At 33.1% G+C, this 19,876-nt stretch overlaps 1 protein-coding gene across 3 annotated transcripts in view; it reads left to right on the forward strand.

Moving 5' to 3' along the window:
- LOC143075943 (uncharacterized) overlaps window positions 1-19,876 on the forward strand; it is an 85,134-nt gene that overhangs the window by 34,183 nt on the left and 31,075 nt on the right. For 2 of the 3 annotated variants that reach the window (XM_076251545.1, XM_076251544.1), the window contains 3 exons: window positions 12,369-12,481; window positions 17,490-17,567; window positions 19,219-19,290. In XM_076251545.1, coding sequence (XP_076107660.1) covers window positions 12,369-12,481; window positions 17,490-17,567; window positions 19,219-19,290 — 263 coding nt within the window. Of the gene's footprint in view, window positions 1-11,471; window positions 11,610-12,368; window positions 12,482-17,489; window positions 17,568-19,218; window positions 19,291-19,876 lie in introns of all 3 variants that reach the window. The other variant, XM_076251543.1, reaches the window with a different exon arrangement.

Genomic DNA, 19,876 nt, shown 5'->3' on the forward strand with positions numbered 1-19,876 from the left:
GTCAAGACTGATATTGCTGATTACTTAAAGTTTGTTCATTTTGAGACAGATTTTTTTTTATTTGGAATGAATGTGCGGTGGCATTTTAGCTAAAAATTAACTTCAAATGTGAAGCTAGTTTACATTTCTCTAGATATAAGAAGATGTGGTATGAGTGCCAATGAGACAGTTTGCCTTCTAAGTCACAATTTTAAAAATAAAAACCATTATAGGTCAAAGAACGGTCTTCAACACAGAGTCATGGTTCACATAAAACAATAAGCTATAAATTGTTCCCAAAATGACTGGTGTAAAACGATTCAAGCGGGAAAAACAACGGTATAATCTATATACAGAACGAGAAACACTTATGAATCACATCAACTAACGACAACAAGGAACATTATAGAAGATATAAAAAAAAACTGTTAAACAGACTTAGGAAGAAGGGATATAGTAAAATTCTGTTGTGGTTGTCAGGTTGTTAAAGTTTGCATATTTTGGTTTTAATATTGTTTCACTTATAGGGTCTTTACATCGGGATTAAACATATTTTTTAAAAACCAGTTGTTGGCATGACACGGGTTATGTTTTTCTCTAAAATATTTTATAATTTGTATAATACTGAACCCCTAACGGGAGTTGCCTGATATTCCTATGATGAAGACGTAATCTTAAAATCAGTTTAATTAAGGTCTGGAGCTGACATGTCAGTAACTTCTGGTAGTCTGTTGTTATTTATGTGTTATTATCATTTTGTTTATTTTCTTTTGTTACCTTTTCTGACATCGGACTGGGTGTATGGTTATGCGTTTACTTTTCTACATTGGTCAAAGGTATCAGGGGAGGGTTGAAATCTCATAAACATGTTTAACCCCACTTATTTTGCGCCTGTTCCAAGTCAGGAGCCTCTGGCCTCTGTTAGTCTTGTATTATTTTTTAATTTAGGTTTTTAGTTTTTAACTTGTTTAGTATGGCGTCCATTATCACTGAACTAGTACATGTATATATATATTTGTTTAGGGGCAAGCTGAAGAACGCCTCTGGGTGCGGCAGTTTCTCGCTGCATTAAAGACCTATTGGTGACCTTCTGCTGTTGTCTGTTCTTTATATATGGTCGGGTTATTATCTCTTTGACACATTTCCCATTTCCATTCTAAATTGGATTGTCTATTTAAAAAAAATAGAAGATACAAAATTATTATGTCTGAAGCTGTCAGGGAGAATCATAAAACCTTTGACATAAAATTATCCATATTTTGAGTCAGAGATGGGAGATCTTCCTATGATGCCCGCCCGTCCTCCCCCTAAAAAAAGTAAACAACACTAAAATCTTATTCTGACATTACAGATGGGATTTCATTTCATTCACGTGAATGAGGTTGGAGTGACTCGGTGTGCGCCTTTTCCTAAATTCATCTTTTTTGTTTGTTCTCCAGATCCCACCTTTGGTGTCCCCTTGATTTCATTACCCACATTTTAATAATCCTATATCCGACCATCCCTTTTTGTAACCTCAATAGCACCCCCTCTCTATATCCCACTTCTGGGGCTACTTGCAAAATTCATTTTGATCAAGATGGATTGTATACTCAGAATTATCAGCCTGATATGGATCAGGATAAAAGTTTCGTGATCCGTGTAAAAAAACAAAACAGTTGTGACTTTCTGTTTACATAACGAATATAAAAGGGGAGCGGACGAGCTACAAAAAATATAATAGTATCAACAAAGAGGCAATTTCGATAAATATTCAAATTATTTAAAATTTCTCAAATTACGAAAAGAGTGCACACGCTGAAATGTCTCGCCTTCTTTACTAATCATTGATATTATGTTGATCCAAAATCCTGGACTTAAAAACATGAAATCCCGAGGTCCTGAATGAAGAAAAAAAATCCCGGGTCCCGAAAGGGTTAATCCCGAAATCACAGGCTTAAAAACACCTAGTCTGTTTCCCGGCCGTTATTGAAATTGTTAATATTTGTATATTCCGAAGGCATACTGAATGTTTTACGGAGGGGACCAACCTAAAAAAACACCCGATCCTGACGTCCTGACAAAGGTCCTGCCCACCCTCTATGTTGATAGTCCTAAATATAAAGCTTTACTACAACTATCACATAAACTTAACATGGTCAAAGAAAATTAGGACAAGGTCATATAAACAAAACAAGAAATACATGTACACCTTACAATAAATCACTAAGTATAAATGACCCATGCTAATAGTTTCTAAGAAACAGACTTAACCGAGAAAACTAAACACATGAACCACCTAACTAAGGTCAAGGATCTGACCCATGGCAGGCAGAAGTGTACAACTTACAATTCCATATAGCAAGTAAAGTTAACCTATTTCTTATAGTTTAAGAAAATCAGAACAAAACTAAAAAAACTAAATACTGTGCAATGAACAGTGAAAATGAGGTCAAGGCCAAATAAAACCTGCCAGACTGACATGCACATCATTAAATATTTCCATACACCAAACAAAGATTACATATTGTATATAGTGTTAGAAAAAAAGACCAAATATCAAAAACTTAACGTTGGTCAAGGTTTGATAAGCACAACCATGCTTGACACATCTATATCATTTCCTCTATTGTTCAATAAAATATCGTCATTTGATCTCGATGGATCAGCATCGCGTTGTGACTCAGGTTGGATTGGTTGATCTGACATGCATATATGTCTACTGGATCAGAATTCGTATCAGAGGCTCCTCTGATTCTACCTCTATCTCTACCATCATGCCCACTAGTTCTGGTATATTTTGGTGGTATGCCTGTGTTGTTTGCGAGAATTCTACGTATTTTAAATGACAATTAGAAGAATATTTATTTATAAACAGTATGTATATGCAATATGATGTTGATGATAATGACGAGAGCGTAGAGAGTGAAAGTGGAAAGGACTTAGAGCGGTCGATGTAAGAGCGGCCTATAATCGCAGAAAAAGTGTGTTAAGATCGTGTTGCAATCGAATAAATCGTGCATGTATTGTCGTTATGAAAACGTGATTAGCGTAATAAATCGTGATTATCGTATTGAAGACTCAGAATAGGCGTGATGAGAACATGACCCGTAGCGGGATCGTAGTAGCATCGTGAAAACAATGAAAATCCAAACTTTCATCCTGCTCGTACCGGGACCTCACCTTTTAGATCGCGGTGAGCGTGGTGCAATAGTGGTCTAGTGTGACTTGGGCATAACACATGCTCCTTGTTTCTCCACCTTTCCTACTGATCAAAATGAGCAACTGGTTCTTGTCTTGAATTGTTGATACCGTACGTTTCCTGCTTTCATCGTGTCAGAATACATTTTTTAATAATCGTGAAATATATATCACTTATTGTTCAGTAATTTCAACTGTTGTTATTATTGTTATTGGTCGTAACGTAATCAATAAACATAATCAATACCGAAGAAACTGTGCTATCTTATTTTTTCTTAGTTTCCCAGGTAGCAAGTACAAAAAACATTACCAATTGATACATGTACATTTATAAAAATTCATATATGTATAGCATGTATGGCACATGAAAATAAATAACGCTGCGCTCTCCATGTATTCATTTACTCAATTCGTGAATGGAATGTTCTGTAACTAAACTGACGAATACTAGTGATAAACTTTGTTTTATTCATAATTTCACAAAAAAAAAGGATGTGGTATGATTGCGAGAGAAACACTTTTTTTCCACCAGACATTAAATGATGATGAAGTGAACAAGTATAATTCATAGTACAGTCTTCAACATTGATGAAAACCATTACCGCACAACAATCTATAAGAGAATCCAAAAAGAAAAATTTAAAAACAATTCAATTCATTCGAGAAAAAATAGTTTTACGGCGCATATATAGGACTCTTAGTGATTAAACTCGTTTTATATGTGCACAACCGTCCCCTTAACATTGAACAGTGATAAAAAGCATATTATAAAAACAGTTGAATCATTTCACAAATGATATCGGATATGTTCCTTACGTCGTAACTACAATCCCCTTCCCTTTCATGAATGTGACCTACCGAATTAGACTATTTACCGGATTTGTTATCACATTGGCAACACGACGGTAGCCACATGTGAAGTAGGATCTGCTAACCCTTTCGAAGCACCTGAGATCAACCCTAGTTTTTGGTGGGGTTCGTGTTGTTTATTCTTTAGTTTTCTATGTTGTACCATGTGTAGTATTGTTTGTTTGTTTGTTTTCTTCATTTTTAGCCATGGCGTTGTCAGTTTATTTTAGATTTATGAGTTTGACTGTCCCTTTTGTATCTTTCGTCCCTCTTTTGAAAAGACTTTTCAAATAAATAAATAAAGAGCTCTGCTGTAAGCGCATGGTGCTCCTCTTGTCTTTATGCTTTAAGGGCATACGATACAGTAGAGATCCCTCGTTGATTTTTTCTTAAAATTTTGATAGAAGGTCAATTTCAATGTGTACTTTTTAAATATGCAAAGAAAAAAGTACCTTCATGACCTACTTTTAGAGATAATTTGGTTCGAAATTTGCATATTTGGAAGAAAATCCCTGAAATTTAATAAATTATGACTTTTAAAGAAAGTAACAATACTTTTGAACGAAAAGTCATAACTTAACCGGGTTTTTGTAAAATATTCCCTTGATCCATGACATCAACATACTGAAACAAGTTTAAGGTTAAACCAAATCATCATGTTCCGGATTTAGATTGCTATATCCGAAATAAAAAATTGACCATATTTTAGCGTCTTTTCGGAAGTGCAGAAAAAATTTGATCGTTATTTTTTTCCTGAAATTTTGGCGGAGTGTTCTTGAAACAGTACTTGATTGATTGCAAGAGAAAACAATTGGGGTCCATGTGCTTGTTTTTTTCAATAAAAGCCATACATCTTTATTTTTTACGACGTCTGTCAGTATGGCGCTAAATTACGTTAAATTAAGTTTTAATCGCAACAACGTCGTGTAATCATTCCCGCCGTACACGAGTTCGCTGTCAAGTTTATGCAGGTGTTTTTCAAAGCGTTGATACTTAATATAAATGAAGGATTCTAGCAGATTGCATTGTCAGATGTAGATCTGCTAGAAGTATAAAGGTGCATCTCCGTCCGACATTAGTTCTAAATTGCTTGATGTACTGTAAGATGATAGACAACATTATTGACATGACAAAATGTGAACCAACTATAAATTAAGTGAGGCGATCATACCATATAACCGTCAACAATGACAAAACCGATACCGTATCGTCAACTATAAAAGGTCCGACGTACTTTGATTTTATTTTTTTTTTACACTCAAAAGATAATTATCTTTCAAATGTAAATTATGAGCAGTACTTCTTGTTTTATAATAAGAGCTGTTTTGTGCAATTTAACTCATGCCATTATTGCATCAATCGACCGAAAATGAAGTTGTAATATAATATTTCATAGGAAGTACTGCAGCCGGTATAAGAGAATGATATTGAACGATGTCTTTATCAATAGATAAGTTACATAACATTTTTTTTTACGGCGTATACGTATGAATATTTGCATACTTGTTTGTCTAGAAGAAGAGCTATATTGAAAACACTTTGTTCCTCTGTCTGATCGTCTAACTTTACGACGAGTTTTAACGTGTGTACACTTTCTGATCAGTCTGTCTGCAGTTAGTGTACATTTGCCGATACTTCAATTTTTATCTCTCAATACATTGAAGTAAAAAAATGTACAATAGGGACATGCTTATACATATAAGAAGACAAATGACTAAACGACTATAGGACATCGGACGGCCTTCAACAAAGAGTAAAACCCATACCGCATAGTAAGCTATGAAAGGCACCTACATGACAAATGCAAAAAAACTTAAACTTACGGCCTGATTTAAGTACAAAACAATGAACAAAATACAAATATGATGAACAATAGCAAAAGACACCGTTAATTACAAGCCCTTTTAACAGCATGTGAACGGGCGTTTTCTTGTTTTGGTCTATTACATCCAGTTTCATATACAAAAAGAATACATGTACAACCAATTTAACAAACTAACGTGTGACAATGCTGCATCTATTGGTAATATTTTGCTTAAATTCAAACCAAAAACGACACCAATATATTTTTTGAAATCTTTTTAACGGTTTTTTATTGACAGTTTTTCTTCATACACATACAATATTATATGTTTTTAAAATATCAATTAAAATCGGCTTTTTTTATGTACCAATTTCAAGTCCAGAATAGGATGAGACACTCTCTTTACTTATTATTCTATTTACTAATAAGGGTGTTATACGACCTTGTCCACCAATGAGAGTCTCGCACATGCAGTTGGTTTTGTTATTTCATTGATAGTCTGTTAAATTTGGCCTTACAATGACAATTCTCCGTAAAATTTGGAAGCTGCCAAATGCTTAACAAGAAAAGAATTCAAGATAGTATTATTTACTTCGAATTCATTATCAATAAATGAAAATAAATGTTCTCGTCATTAAAAATATTGCACAGCTGTACAACACGCCGTAGTAATGACTTTTGTGTATGGATTTCAACACCAGACCAGATTCAGCTACCATACGCGCCATAGATTTTGTTAAATTTTTCTCTTTAATTACGGGTTCATACGTTTTCTCATTTCTTTAAGTTTCATTAAAATAACATTTGGATGTCATAAATGTGCAAAAAATATTTGCCGCTGTACGTTAAGCAGCTATATTAACTATATAATTAGATATATTAACTAGTCGCCATAGTCTAATCATTAAATGCTGAAAGCATTTGTGATTTATTATCCGAAAAACTGGAAAAAAAAGCCTCATTTTTTTATGAATAAACACTCCATAACTCCAAAAATGTAAATGTTTCATAAAAGTTGGTAAAAGCGTGTTTGAGTTATTGTCCAAAAAACTGGAAAAAATCCCCTTTTTTCAATATAAAAATTCATAACTAAAAAACGTAAAATCTGAAATTTAAAAAAAAATTGAAAGGTAGCTTAAGTCAACAGATTTAAACAGTTCACTAAACTGTCATAAAATTTTGTTTAAGTGTTTATGAGTGATTGTCCGAAAACTGGAAAATCCCCCCTTTTTTAAGCATAAAAATTCATGACACGGAAACGTAAAATCTGAAATTTATAAAAATCAGAGCATACGTCAATAGATTTAAACTATTCACCAAAGTCTCATTAAGTTGATGGAAGCATTTTAGAATAAGTCTCCGAAAACTGGAAAACTCCCCCCTTTTTAAGGAAAAAAAATTCATAACATGAAAATAAAATTCCATAAAAGCTGGTGGAAGCGTTTTTTATTAATTGTCCGAAGTGTGGACGACGGACGGACAACGGTATACCATAATATGTCCCATTTTAGACGGGCGTATACAAACAAAGAAACAAGTTATAAAAAATGCTTAACACATAGTACAGATACAAGCGTGCTCGATGTTTGTGATAGAGGGGGAGGGGTGTGAAATTGCTGCGAGTTTTGTTTATCCAAAATCGATTTTACATATGTCCGCTTTTTACAATCAATATTTCACAAATTAAGTTAAGAATAAGGAATCAGTGAAAAAACTATGTAAATTAATTATTTTTTTATTATCCTACATTGAACTTTTGATGTTGTCCCTTACTTTGGCTTTGCGGAAGCGTCGACCATGTGCATTATACGCTGTCATCATTGCAGAAGTTAAAACACTATGTACAAAAATGTATTTCCGTTGGTGCCCCCACCCTTTTGTGGGGAAAATTTGGTTGATTATATAGGAAATCGCCGAAGCATGACTGGACCCCCTTAAGGTCAGTCAGTGCCACCCCTTATGAAAAGTTCTGGATCAACCACTGCTGCTGTCGTAAATGATGGTAGCGAGGGTTAACTGTCGCTAATGCTTTACCAACTCTAGCTTCAAACACGTTGATTTCTTTGCTTGATAAATGTAACTACTAGTATTTGTTCCATGTACATGATGCATACGGTTTGAAATTCGATCATTTGTGTCGATCTGTGTCGATCTGTTATTTTTTCCTTTTTGTATTTCAAAAGAAGATTGTCACTGACTGAGACCCTTTTTTTGTGTCGACAAATTTGTCCTATAATACTCGTTTTGCTTTCACATATTGAAGATGTAAAATCATATTAAAGACATGATAATAGAATGTACATAGTACAGAACCTCGGGGGAACTGTTTCATGTTTGTTGAAATACTAATTCACATAATTATTATATATTCTTTGCTACATTTTGTTTTCGGTAAAAGCAAATATAAGAAGTCTTTCATGCTTTATACATTTACCACACATACATGCATGCAAGTTAATTTGATATTTTCTTTTATAGGATGATTGCTTATTTGAAATTCTGCGAATGAAATTGTGAATATCATAAGCTTGGGAAAAACAAGTTTGTATTAAACAGATTCAAAATTAGGAAATGCTGTACAATGTAGAAAAATACAAAATTGAAAACATATACTAGCACAGTGATCAGAATAATTTAATATCTACACCCATCCCTCCCCATCCCTTTCGAATCGCGAACTCTGCTCCTTGAGCATGTACAGAAACTGACATGGACAATATCTAATATTTTAATATTTTCTCTTCTTTTCTAACATGTTTGACACATTCAGCCATGATATGGTTCAATGCTACTTCGTCTACTCCGCATCGCCTAGTAATTCCATTTTCAGAACAAACGACTTACGGTAAGAAAAGACAAAGAAAAACAAAAGTCAGATAGATAGACAGATAGCAAGATATATACAATGAATGACAGATTGATAGATCGACAGATAGATATAAAAACGTAGCTACAAAGACAGCTATATACATTGTATATAGATAAAAAGAAAGAATGATTCTTTGTGGTCATTATCGTACTTGTCAGTGTACCATTCTTGTTCGGAATTTGTTGATACCATACATAGTTCAGACACACACACAAACACACCTTAAAAAGATCTTCAAGACATATTGCGCTTAAAACAAGACAAAAAAAAAACGGAAATAGTAAAACATTTAATAAAAAGGGACAACAATTCAAACATTTAAAACGCCTACATTGAAACAAATTACATTTCGTTCCCATTATTAGACATTTAAATAATGAACATTTTTCAAATTTGAATATTGCACAGTAAAATGAAAATTGAAAAATTGGAGCATTTTTCATTTTTCAATATTAAACGTCAAATTGAAAAATGCTCCACGTTGGAGCATTTTTCATTTTTCAATATTTGAAGACAAATTGAAAAATGCTCCACGCTTGAGCATTTTTCATTTTTCAATATTGTAAGTCAAATTGAAAAATGCTCCACGTTAGATCATTTTCCATTTGTCAATATTGTAAACTAAATTGAAAAATGCTAAAGGTCAGTATTTTCAATATTTGCTTTTAAGAATGAGATTGAAATATGTTTTGTTTTCTAAAGCAAGCAAATACAAATGTTTTAATAATTTTAAACTTTTGACAAAATAAAATCATTTTTAACAGAAAGTTATTGTTATTTGTTTCAATATCTTCGTTAAATCAAAAATACAATTTCATGAAAATAACAAATTTCAAAACTCATAGAGAAAATGGTTTTTCGAAAGTGATTTCTACAGGTTTTTGTTACATTTTTCAAACCAACTACCTTTAAGATTTGCAGAGCAATTTGAAAATTTATTTTTCATTTTAAAATGAAAAATGTTTGGCGTAAATGTACACGGACGTAACTGTATGGAATTCATCAATGAGCAAATACATTTATATACCATGCACTAAGCTATAAAGCACTCTGAAAACAAGAGATAAATTTCAAAGAACAACATTGTTCATTTTTAGCTGACCTATATTGATATTAGCTATACAGGTCACAGTATGAAACCTTGACTTGCACTGCATAGTAAGCTATAAGGTCTCTAAATTATCAGTGTAAAACAATTAAGATAAAAAAAAAAAACAACCCAAAGCCAGATTTATATAAAAGAAAATAAAGGAAAACAAATTTTATGAAACTTATACACAATGCATGATCATAAACCACAAGAGCAAGTTCAAATTTGGGTGAGGTCACTTTTCTCTAGTTTAGTGTCTTTATAACAGTATATGTAAGAAGGGAATCATCTGTGTCCCATAAACACATTTTTAGCTCACCTGACCTGAAAGGTCAAGTGAGCTTTTCTCATCACTTGGCGTCCGTCGTCCGTCGTCCTGCGTCCGTCGTCCGTCGTCTGTAAACTTTTACAAAAATCTTCTCCTCTGAAACTACTGGGCCAAATTCTACCAAACTTGGCCACAATCATCCTTGGGATATCTAGTTTAAAAAATGTGTGGCGTGACCCGTCAAACCAACCAAGATGGCCGCCATGGCTAAAAATAGAACATAGGGGTAAAATGCAGTTTTTGGCTTATAACTCAAAAACCAAAGCATTTAGAGCAAATCTGACGTGGGGTAAAATTGTTTATCAGGTGAAGATCTATCTGCCCTGAAATTTTCAGACGAATCGGATAACCTGTTGTTGGGTTGCTGCCCCTGAAATGGTTATTTTAAGGAAATTTTGCAGTTTTTGGTTATTATCTTGAATACTATTATAGATAGAGATAAACTGTAAACAGCAATAATGTTCAGCAGAGTAAGACCTACAAATAAGTCAACATGACCAAAATTGCCAGTCGACCCCTTAAGGAGTTATTGCCCTTTTAATATAGTCAATTTTTAACAACTTTTCATCATTTTTTGTAACTTTTCTAAAAATCTTCTTCTCTAAAACTACTTTGCCAAATTTAATCAAACTTGGCGACAATTATCATTGTGGTTTATAGTTTAAAAAATGTGTCCGATGACCCAGCCTAACAAACAAAATGGCCGACATGGCTAAAATTAGAAAATAGTGGTAAAGTGCAGTTTTTGCTTTATATCTTTGAAACCAAGACATTTAGGGCAAATCTTTCAAGATTTTAATGTCCATCAGAATAAGATATATCCCCTCACAAATTTTCAGTTGAATCGGACAACCTGTTGTTGGGTTGCTGCCCTTAAATTGGTTATTTTAAGAAAATTTTGCAGTTTTTGGTTATTATCTTGAATACTATTATAGATAGAGATAAACTGTAAACAGCAATAATGTTCAGCAAAGTAAGATCTACAAATAAGTCAGCATGATCAAAATTGTTAGAGGACCCCCTAAGGAGTTATTGCCCTTTAGAGTCAATATTAAACAACTTTTCCTCATTTTTGTAACTTGTATAAAAATCTTTTCTAAAACTACTTGGCCAAATTTAACCAAACTTGGCCACAATCATAATACTAGGGTATCTATTTTTAAAAAGAGTGTCTAATGACCCCGCCTACCAACAAAGATGGCCGACATCAGTAAACACATTAACAGGTGAGCGACACAGGCTCTTGAGAGCCTCTAGTTTTATGCCCCCGCTGTAGCGGATTCAGTTTTATGGCTTTGATGGTTCTGAGTTTTAACTATGGTTGCGGAGCAAATTACATAAATATTTTGAACTGGTTTCTTTTGCTATATAGGTAACCATAACATTGAATCTGAAGAGGAGAAGGACGATATTCCATTAAATTCAAGTGGTGGCCATGGTTTTGCCATACAAGGGGATGGTACTATTGATCTAAAGTCAGATGATATAACAGAATCTCGAATGTTAACAGGTATAACATTGTATGATAAAAGTAAGCAAAGAGGAAAGATAAATATTAAATCATCTGGAAATGAATTTACATTGTACAATATTTAAAGAAAGCACTCCTTCAAATCGTGACAGCATAGAATAAGTAGTAATTTTTAATGAGGCAACCATCAACTAAAGACTAATGACAGAATGAGAGCATCTGCAGGTAACTGTATGGAATTCATCAATGAGCAAATACATTTATATACCATGCACTAAGCTATAAAGCACTCTGAAAACAAGAGATAAATTTCAAAGAACAACATTGTTCATTTTTAGCTGACCTATATTGATATTAGCTATACAGGTCACAGTATGAAACATTGACTTGCACTGCAAAGTAAGCTATAAGGTCTCTAAATAATCAGCGTAAAACAATTAAGATAAAAAAAAAACCAAAGCCAGATTTATATAAAAGAAAATAAAGGAAAACAAATTTTATGAAACTTATACACAATGCATGATCATAAACCACAGAGCAAGTTCAAATTTGGGTGGTGTCACTTTTCTCTAGTTTGGTCTTTTTATAACAGTATATGTAAGTAGGGAATCATCTGTGTCCCATAAAAACATTTTTTTCAATTGATTTAAATATACTGCAGGACAATTTTTTTTCAGTTATTTTAATTAATATAATGGAGTATAAAAAAAAATGCAATAATTTAGATCTGCCTACTGCCCAGATATTTATCAGTAGTAGTTATGCCTGTAATAATGTAAAATATATTTATATCTTCAGAACAGTTAGATAGTGAAGAGGAAGATACATACTCTGATATATTTCCAGCATTGACAACTCAGGAAAAAACTGATGAATATTTAATTAACATTCCTAATTGTGTATACTCTAAGGTAATTTGACTCATCTGAACAGTTTTTATTTCTAAGCAATCATTAATTAATTTAGGTTACATCAAATTAAATTATACATTCTCATCCACTTTTTAATAGAAAAGAGGGTCAGGCAGTTTGATTTTATTATAGGATTTCATGAACAAATTATGTTATCCAACAATTTTAACATATCAGACGAGAATAGTTGGAAAAATGAAAATTGTTTTGAGCAGTTGGTTAAGAGGAGGGGACAGACAGGGATGAGTGTCTACAAATTAATTTGATCATGTTGATATCAATTATTATCAATTTTTTTATGATCCGTAAACATACCAGAACTACCTGATAAAATTGGAAACAAATTATAACTTATTGTGTGCCATGGACAATTAAATATCAAGTTTTCTTACACACACCCTTTTTTAGCTCACCTGTCCTAAAAGGTCAAGTAAGCTATTCTTATCTCTTGGGCGTCTGTCCTCGTCAATTAAATTTTTACATTTTAAAATTCTTCGAGAGAAGCACTAAATGGAATGATACCAAACATGGCATGAATGCTCCTTATGAGGAGCAGACTAAGTGTTGTTACTTTGTGGCCATTCCCTCATCCAAGATGGCCACCAGCATGGGACTTAGTTTGACATAGGACCCAATAGGAAATACATAAAATGTCTTCTACAGAACCAATGAAAGGAATGAAACCAAACATGGCATGAATGTTCTTTATGAGTTGCTGACCAAGTTATTTTGTAGCTTATCCCGCATCCAAGATGGCTGCCAGCAGGGGACTTGTTTGACATAAGACTCTATGGGAAATACATACAAATGGTTTTTTTCTAAAGAACCTATGAATGGATTGAAACCAGTTATGGTAGGAATGTTCCTTATGAGGTGCTGACCAAGTTTTATTACTTTGTTGCCAATCTGTCGTTCAAAATGGCCCCCAGCAGGGGACTTAGATTAACATAGGACCCTATGGGAAATAAATACAAATATCTTCTTATGAGAACTGCTGAATGGATTGAAACCAAACATGGCATGAATGTTTATTATGAGGTGCGGATCCCTTTATTTTCTATTGTTACTTTAATGCCTTTCATGTGCATACCTTTGTCCTTAGATCAGTATAACCTCAACTTTATAATGTAAAACACAAAAGAAAAGCATAATCTGTCTTAATATGCAAGTTTAAGACTGTCTATCTTGGAAATGTCAGATTCAACATATAATTTACCAGTAACAATCACTGCATGTGAAGGCCCCCTTCAAAAATATGATATGCAGTTTCCAACCATAGAAGATCCAGGTGAGTGACACAGACACTTAGAGCCTTTATTTTCATACGACCGCAAAAATGTTGGTCGTATATTGGTATCACGTTGGCGTCGTGGTCTGCGTCGTCGTCCGAATACTTTTAGTTTTCGCACTCTAACTTTAGTTTAAGTCAATAGAAATCTATGAAATTTTAACACAAGGTTTATGACCACAAAAGAAAGGTTGGGATTGATTTTGGGAGTTTTGGTTCCAACAGTTTAGGAATTAGGGGCCAAAAAGGGACCCAAATAAGCATTTTTCTTGGTTTTCGCATCATAACTTTAGTATAAGTAAATAGAAATCTATGAAATTTAAACACAAGGTTTATAACCATAAAAGGAAGGTTGGGATTGATTTTGGGAGTTTTGGTCCCAACAGTTTAGGAATAAGGGGCCCAAAGGGTTCAACATTAAACTTTGTTTGATTTAATCAAAAATTGAATTATTAGGGTTCTTTGATATGCCGAATCTAACTGTGTATGTAGATTCTTAATTTTTGGTCCGTTTTCAAATTGGTCTACATTAAGGTCCAAAGGGTCCAAAATTAAACTTATATTGATTTTAACAAAAATTGAATCCTTGGGGTTCTTCGATATGCTGAATCTAAAAATGTACTTAGATTTTTGATTATGGGCCCAGTTTTCAAGTTGGTCCAAATCAGGGTCCAAAATTAAACTTTGTTTGATTTCATCAAAAATTGAATAATTGGGGTTCTTTGATATGCCAAATCTAACTATGTAGATTCTTAATTTTTGGTCCCGTTTTCAAATTGGTCTACATTAAGGTACAAAGGGTCCAAAATTAAACTTAACAAAAATTGAATCCTTGGGGTTCTTTGATATGCTGAATCTAAAAATGTACTTAGTTTTTTGATTATTGGTCCAAATCAGGGTCCAAAATTAAACTTTGTTTGATTTCATCAAAAATTGAATAATTGGGGTTCTTTGATATGCCAAATCGAACTGTGTATGTAGATTCTTAATTTTTTGGTCCCGTTTTCAAATTGGTCTACATTAAAGTCCAAAGGGTCCAAAATTAAACTAAGTTTGATTTTAACAAAAATTGAATTCTTGGGGTTCTTTGATATGCTGAATCTAAACATGTACTGAGATTTTTGAGTATGGGCCCAGTTTTCAAGTTGGTCCAAATCAGGATCCAAAATTATTATATTAAGTATTGTGCAATAGCAAGAAATTTTCAATTGCACAGTATTCAGCAATAGCAAGAAATCTTCAATTGCACAGTATTGTGCAATAGCAAGAAATTTTCCATTGCACAGTATTGTGCAATAGCAAGAAATCTTCAATTGCACAGTATTGTGCAATAGCAAGTCTTTTCAATTGCACAGTATTGCGCAATAGCAAGAAATATCTAATTGCACAATATTGTGCAATAGCAAGAATTTTTTTAATTGGAGTTATCTTTCTTTGTCCAGAATAGTAGTTGAATCAACTTAAATCATTGTTTTATACAATATACAATGTATATTCACTTTTACTACAAATGTACCAACTGATAAATTAAAACAATCTTTACCATTCAGTGATAACAAGCACTTTTTTTACATTTTAATATTTTATGATGTATTTAAATGAGTAGTTATTGTTGCAAAACATTTTTAGAGAGGATTTATATTCAACAGCATAGTGAATTGCTCAAAGGCAAAACAAAAATTTTAAGTTCATTAGAACACATTCATTCTGTGTCGGAAACCTATGCTGTGTCAACTATTTAATCACAATCCAAATTTAGAGCTGAATCCAGCTTGAATGTTGTGTCCATACTTGACCCAACCGTTCAGGGTTCAACCTCTTCAGTTGTGTAAAGCTGCGCCATGCGGAGCATCTGGTTTAAGTTGGCTTGCGTCACTAGTCGGACTGTAGTTGGTGTTGAAAGGGGTGTTAAATCCCAACAATAAATAAGTCGACAAATACTCTGTCCAATAAAAAATATATTGGTTACTGGTATTTGTTTTTCTGTAGTGGAAATTGCATCTGCTTTTTCTATCAAAATTCACTATAATACCAGCATATGATTTTTATGCCCTACATACGATAGTAGAGGGGCATTATGTTTTATGGTCTGTTTGTTCGTCCGTCTGTCCGTTTGTTTGTCCATGTGTCCGTCCGTCTGTCCCGTTTCAGGTTAAAGTTTTCGGTCGAGGTAGTTTTTGATGAAGTTGAAGTCCAATCATTTTCAATGAAATTGAGAATGAAAATGGGGAATGTGTCAAAGATACAACAACCCGACTATAGAGCAGACAACAGCAGAAGGTCACCAACAGGTCTTCGATGCAGTGAGAAATTCCCGCACCCGGAGGCGTACTTCAGCTGGCCCCTAAACAAATATATACACTAGTTCAGTGATAATGAACGCCATACTAAACTCCAAATTGTACACAAGAAACTAAAAGTTAAAATAATACAAGACTAACAAAGGCCAGAGGCTCATGACTTGGGACAGGCGCAAAAATGCGGCGGGGTTAAACATGTTTGTGAGATCTCAACCCTCCCCCTATACCTGTAGCCAATGCAGAAAAGTAAACACATAACAATATGTACATTAAAATTCAGTTCAAGAGAAGTCCGAGTCTGATGTCAGAAGATGTAACCAAAGAAAATAAACAAAATGACAATAATACATAAATAACATCAGACTACTAGCAGTTAACTAGTACACATGTTCCCTTTGATATGATCTTTCTAATTTTAATGCCAAATAAGACTTTTGACCCCAATTTTACGGTCCACTGAACATAGAAAATAAAAGTGCAAGTTTCAGGTTTAGGATTTTGGTCAAGGTAGTTTTTATACGCCCATCAAAATTTTTACGGGACATATTATGGTATACATATGTCTGTCCGTCTGTCTGTCCGGTTGTAAACATGTTGCACCGTAACTTGAGAAAGACTTATCCAAATTTCATAAAACTTAATATAGTTGTTTGTTATGATGGTCAAACAATCTGTATACTTTTTGGTGAAAATTAGATAAAAACTTTTTGAGTTACAGGACTTTGTAACTAAAACAGGGGTGTGTTTTTTTCACATGTCGCACTGTATCTCAAAAAACGATTTATGATAATTGATTAAAACTTTACACACTTCTCAGTTATATTAATCTAAAAACTATACTTTTTGGTGATGATTCAAAATTTTATATTAGTTATTGAGTATTTTGTAAAAAAAAGGGGGAGGGGTTTTATACATGTCGCGCCGTATCTCAAAAACAATTTATGATTATTTCTTAAAACTTTACACACTTCTTAGTTATATAAATATAAAGATCTGTATACTTTTTGGTTATGATTCAAAATTTTAAATTAGAGATATTGAGTTTTTTGTAAAAAAAAAAAAAGGGGGGGGGGGAGGGGTTTCACATGTCGCGCCGTATCTCAAAAACAATTAATGATTATTGCTTAAAGCTTTACACACTTCTTAGTTGTATTAATCTTAAGATCTGTATAGTTTTTGGTAATGATTAAAAATTTTATTTACGAGTTATTGAATTATTTGTTATAAAAAGTGTGTTTTCACATGTCGCGCTGTATCTCAGAAACTATTTATGATTATTGCATAAAACTTTCACGGTCCACTGAACATAGAAAATGATAGCGAGAGTGGGGCATCCGTTTACTGTGGACACATTCTTGTTAAAATTTGCTATAAAGACATGCCAATCATTGATTTTAATTTATTTATTGATCAATTGTAGGAATCAGTAAATTTTGTATTATGTCCCACAACTGGACATTTAATATCACCAACTGGTGAGGAACAGATATATGAAAAGGTATGTCTCTTTAATACTAAAAAAATGTTTAAATTATATTTATTCATCATTTCCATTTTGACGTCTTCCAGGTGATTTTTTTCTCTTGACAGATCTTTCAGTAAAGATTTTTTTTTTTTTTTACTATTTAACTGCCACAGTGGTCTTGTAGTAGGGCACTTGCCTCTTGTTTTTGGTAGGTCCGGGTTTGGAACACTGGCAAGGTTAATGGAAAAACTTGTAAGTTGGTATTCCTACTTCACCACTAAGTATGCAGCATTCTGGACTAAGAGCAATGAATGATTTTCTAGGAATTAGAATAATTTGTCTTGGTAGGATGACATGGTTGCTGTGGACTATTTAAACCTTTATTATGTTGTTAGCTAGCAGCTCAGTGTGTCTTATAGTACAAAGTCGTATTATTTCATTGAATTAAGTTCTAATCCTGAATTTGAACCAAATAATTGTAACTGGATGTTGAGTAACCATCCATCAATCATCAGTCGATCGTTTAACATTTTGATAGTACCGTATTCAGGCTTGTATAGTTCGCACTGGTACATAGTCCGCACCCCCTTCTCCCCACGAAATTTCAGGTAAAAAAACTTTTTGTAACTTAGAAAAAGTCTAATGAAACTCTGGAAATTTCAAATCGTGTGCGGTCATTTGCGGTATTTTCTTGAAAAAACCTGTTTTCCATCATCAAACAGAAGCTGAAACTGCTTGTAAATGATTCTAGAACGCTTCATGATTGTTAAAATAAGTTTAAATCACTTAAAAAACAATTTAGAAACTTGTGTATGTTTAAACAGGAAGTTTGAAAAGCACATGTAAAAGAAGAAAAAAATGGTGAGAGTCGAAATCCGTACATAATAGATATCACTATAATACGACTTTGAAAGTAAAACAGTTCCTTCCTTATGTAAAACAGTCTTTAATGTATTTATCACATTAATGTTTGAAGGGTCTTAAGCTAATACAAACCATATTATTCAGTATGAAACACCAAAACGGAACGAACAATAACCGATTACGTTTTGTAGTTTACAAATTGTAAGCTGGTTAACGGTTGTCTATTTTACTATGTTTGTATCTTTTCAACCAAGCAGATACCAGTTTATTTCAACCAATGCATTGAAAAGAAACAAGAAATTTGTAATGAAGGGTTTAGTTTTTAAATTTATCAGTATTGATTTGATATTGAATAGAAATAACTTATTAATATGGATGAGTTAAAATTATTAGTTTAAAAAATGATAAGAGCGCCCTCTACAAAATCAATAACAAAGATGGCGGAACGTAAACAAACCACCTCGCCCGCGAAATTGAACTTTTTCTCTTATTTCTTGTTTATTATACTCTATAGTCTGCACCTCGTCTGGAAGGTCCAATTTTGGAGAATAAAACCCAGACTATACAAGCCTTTTAACAGTAAATAAAACAAATCCCATTTAGGTATGCAGTTTTTTTTTTAGAGTGTGTAGGAAGAGTAGAAAACACACCTCTTTCTACTTGTGGCCTTCAGAACCTTTGAAGTGTTATCTGATTTTAAATATTTTCTGTTTACAGAATATAGGCTTTAAAGTTTTAGACTATTTTCACATGTTAACACTTTTCTGCTTTACAATATTACTGGGGTTAATTACAATTCATTAAACTTTATAAATTATAGGAACTTACACAGGATGTATTATATTCTACAAAGAAAGAAACTGATGGATGTAAGCTGAACTTAACCAACAAGGTATTTTGGGTCTTCTATTTATTTTGGGTCTTCTATTTTGAAATAGATCAACAACACACAATGCTAAACCAACAACACACAATGCTAAACCAACAACACACAATGCTAAACGTAATTTAGAGTGGTGCGCCCATATTCGCCGGGGACACAATTTCACCATTTAATGATTTTGAGGTGTAAAAACTTCAAAGGATGGCTGAAATGGAAGACATATACTGGTAAATGATATTATATAACAAATATGATTATTTTTTAAAACTGAGACAAAATTGCGTCATCTACTGAAAAGGACCGAAAAACGGACAACAATTTTCGTCCAATTTCCTGAAGAAAAAACACGAATTCAAATAAGTATTTCTAAGTAATTCTTTGACTGAATGCCCTAAATTTCAGTTCTAAACACCTTTGAAATGTCTGCTATTCATCTATAATGAAATTGATTTGATTACTGTTGTTTAAAGCTGTGGTTATTTGGTTTTAAATAGATGTGTAAAAACGGCGAATATGTGTCCCCCATTGACAAAAAGTCGGGAAATTTCGAACACCCTTTAATCTAACTTTTTAGATGATTTTATTCAAACAAACA

The sequence above is a fragment of the Mytilus galloprovincialis genome, chromosome 5 (assembly GCF_965363235.1).
Source record: "Mytilus galloprovincialis chromosome 5, xbMytGall1.hap1.1, whole genome shotgun sequence".
Taxonomy (NCBI): Eukaryota; Metazoa; Mollusca; class Bivalvia; order Mytilida; family Mytilidae; genus Mytilus; species Mytilus galloprovincialis.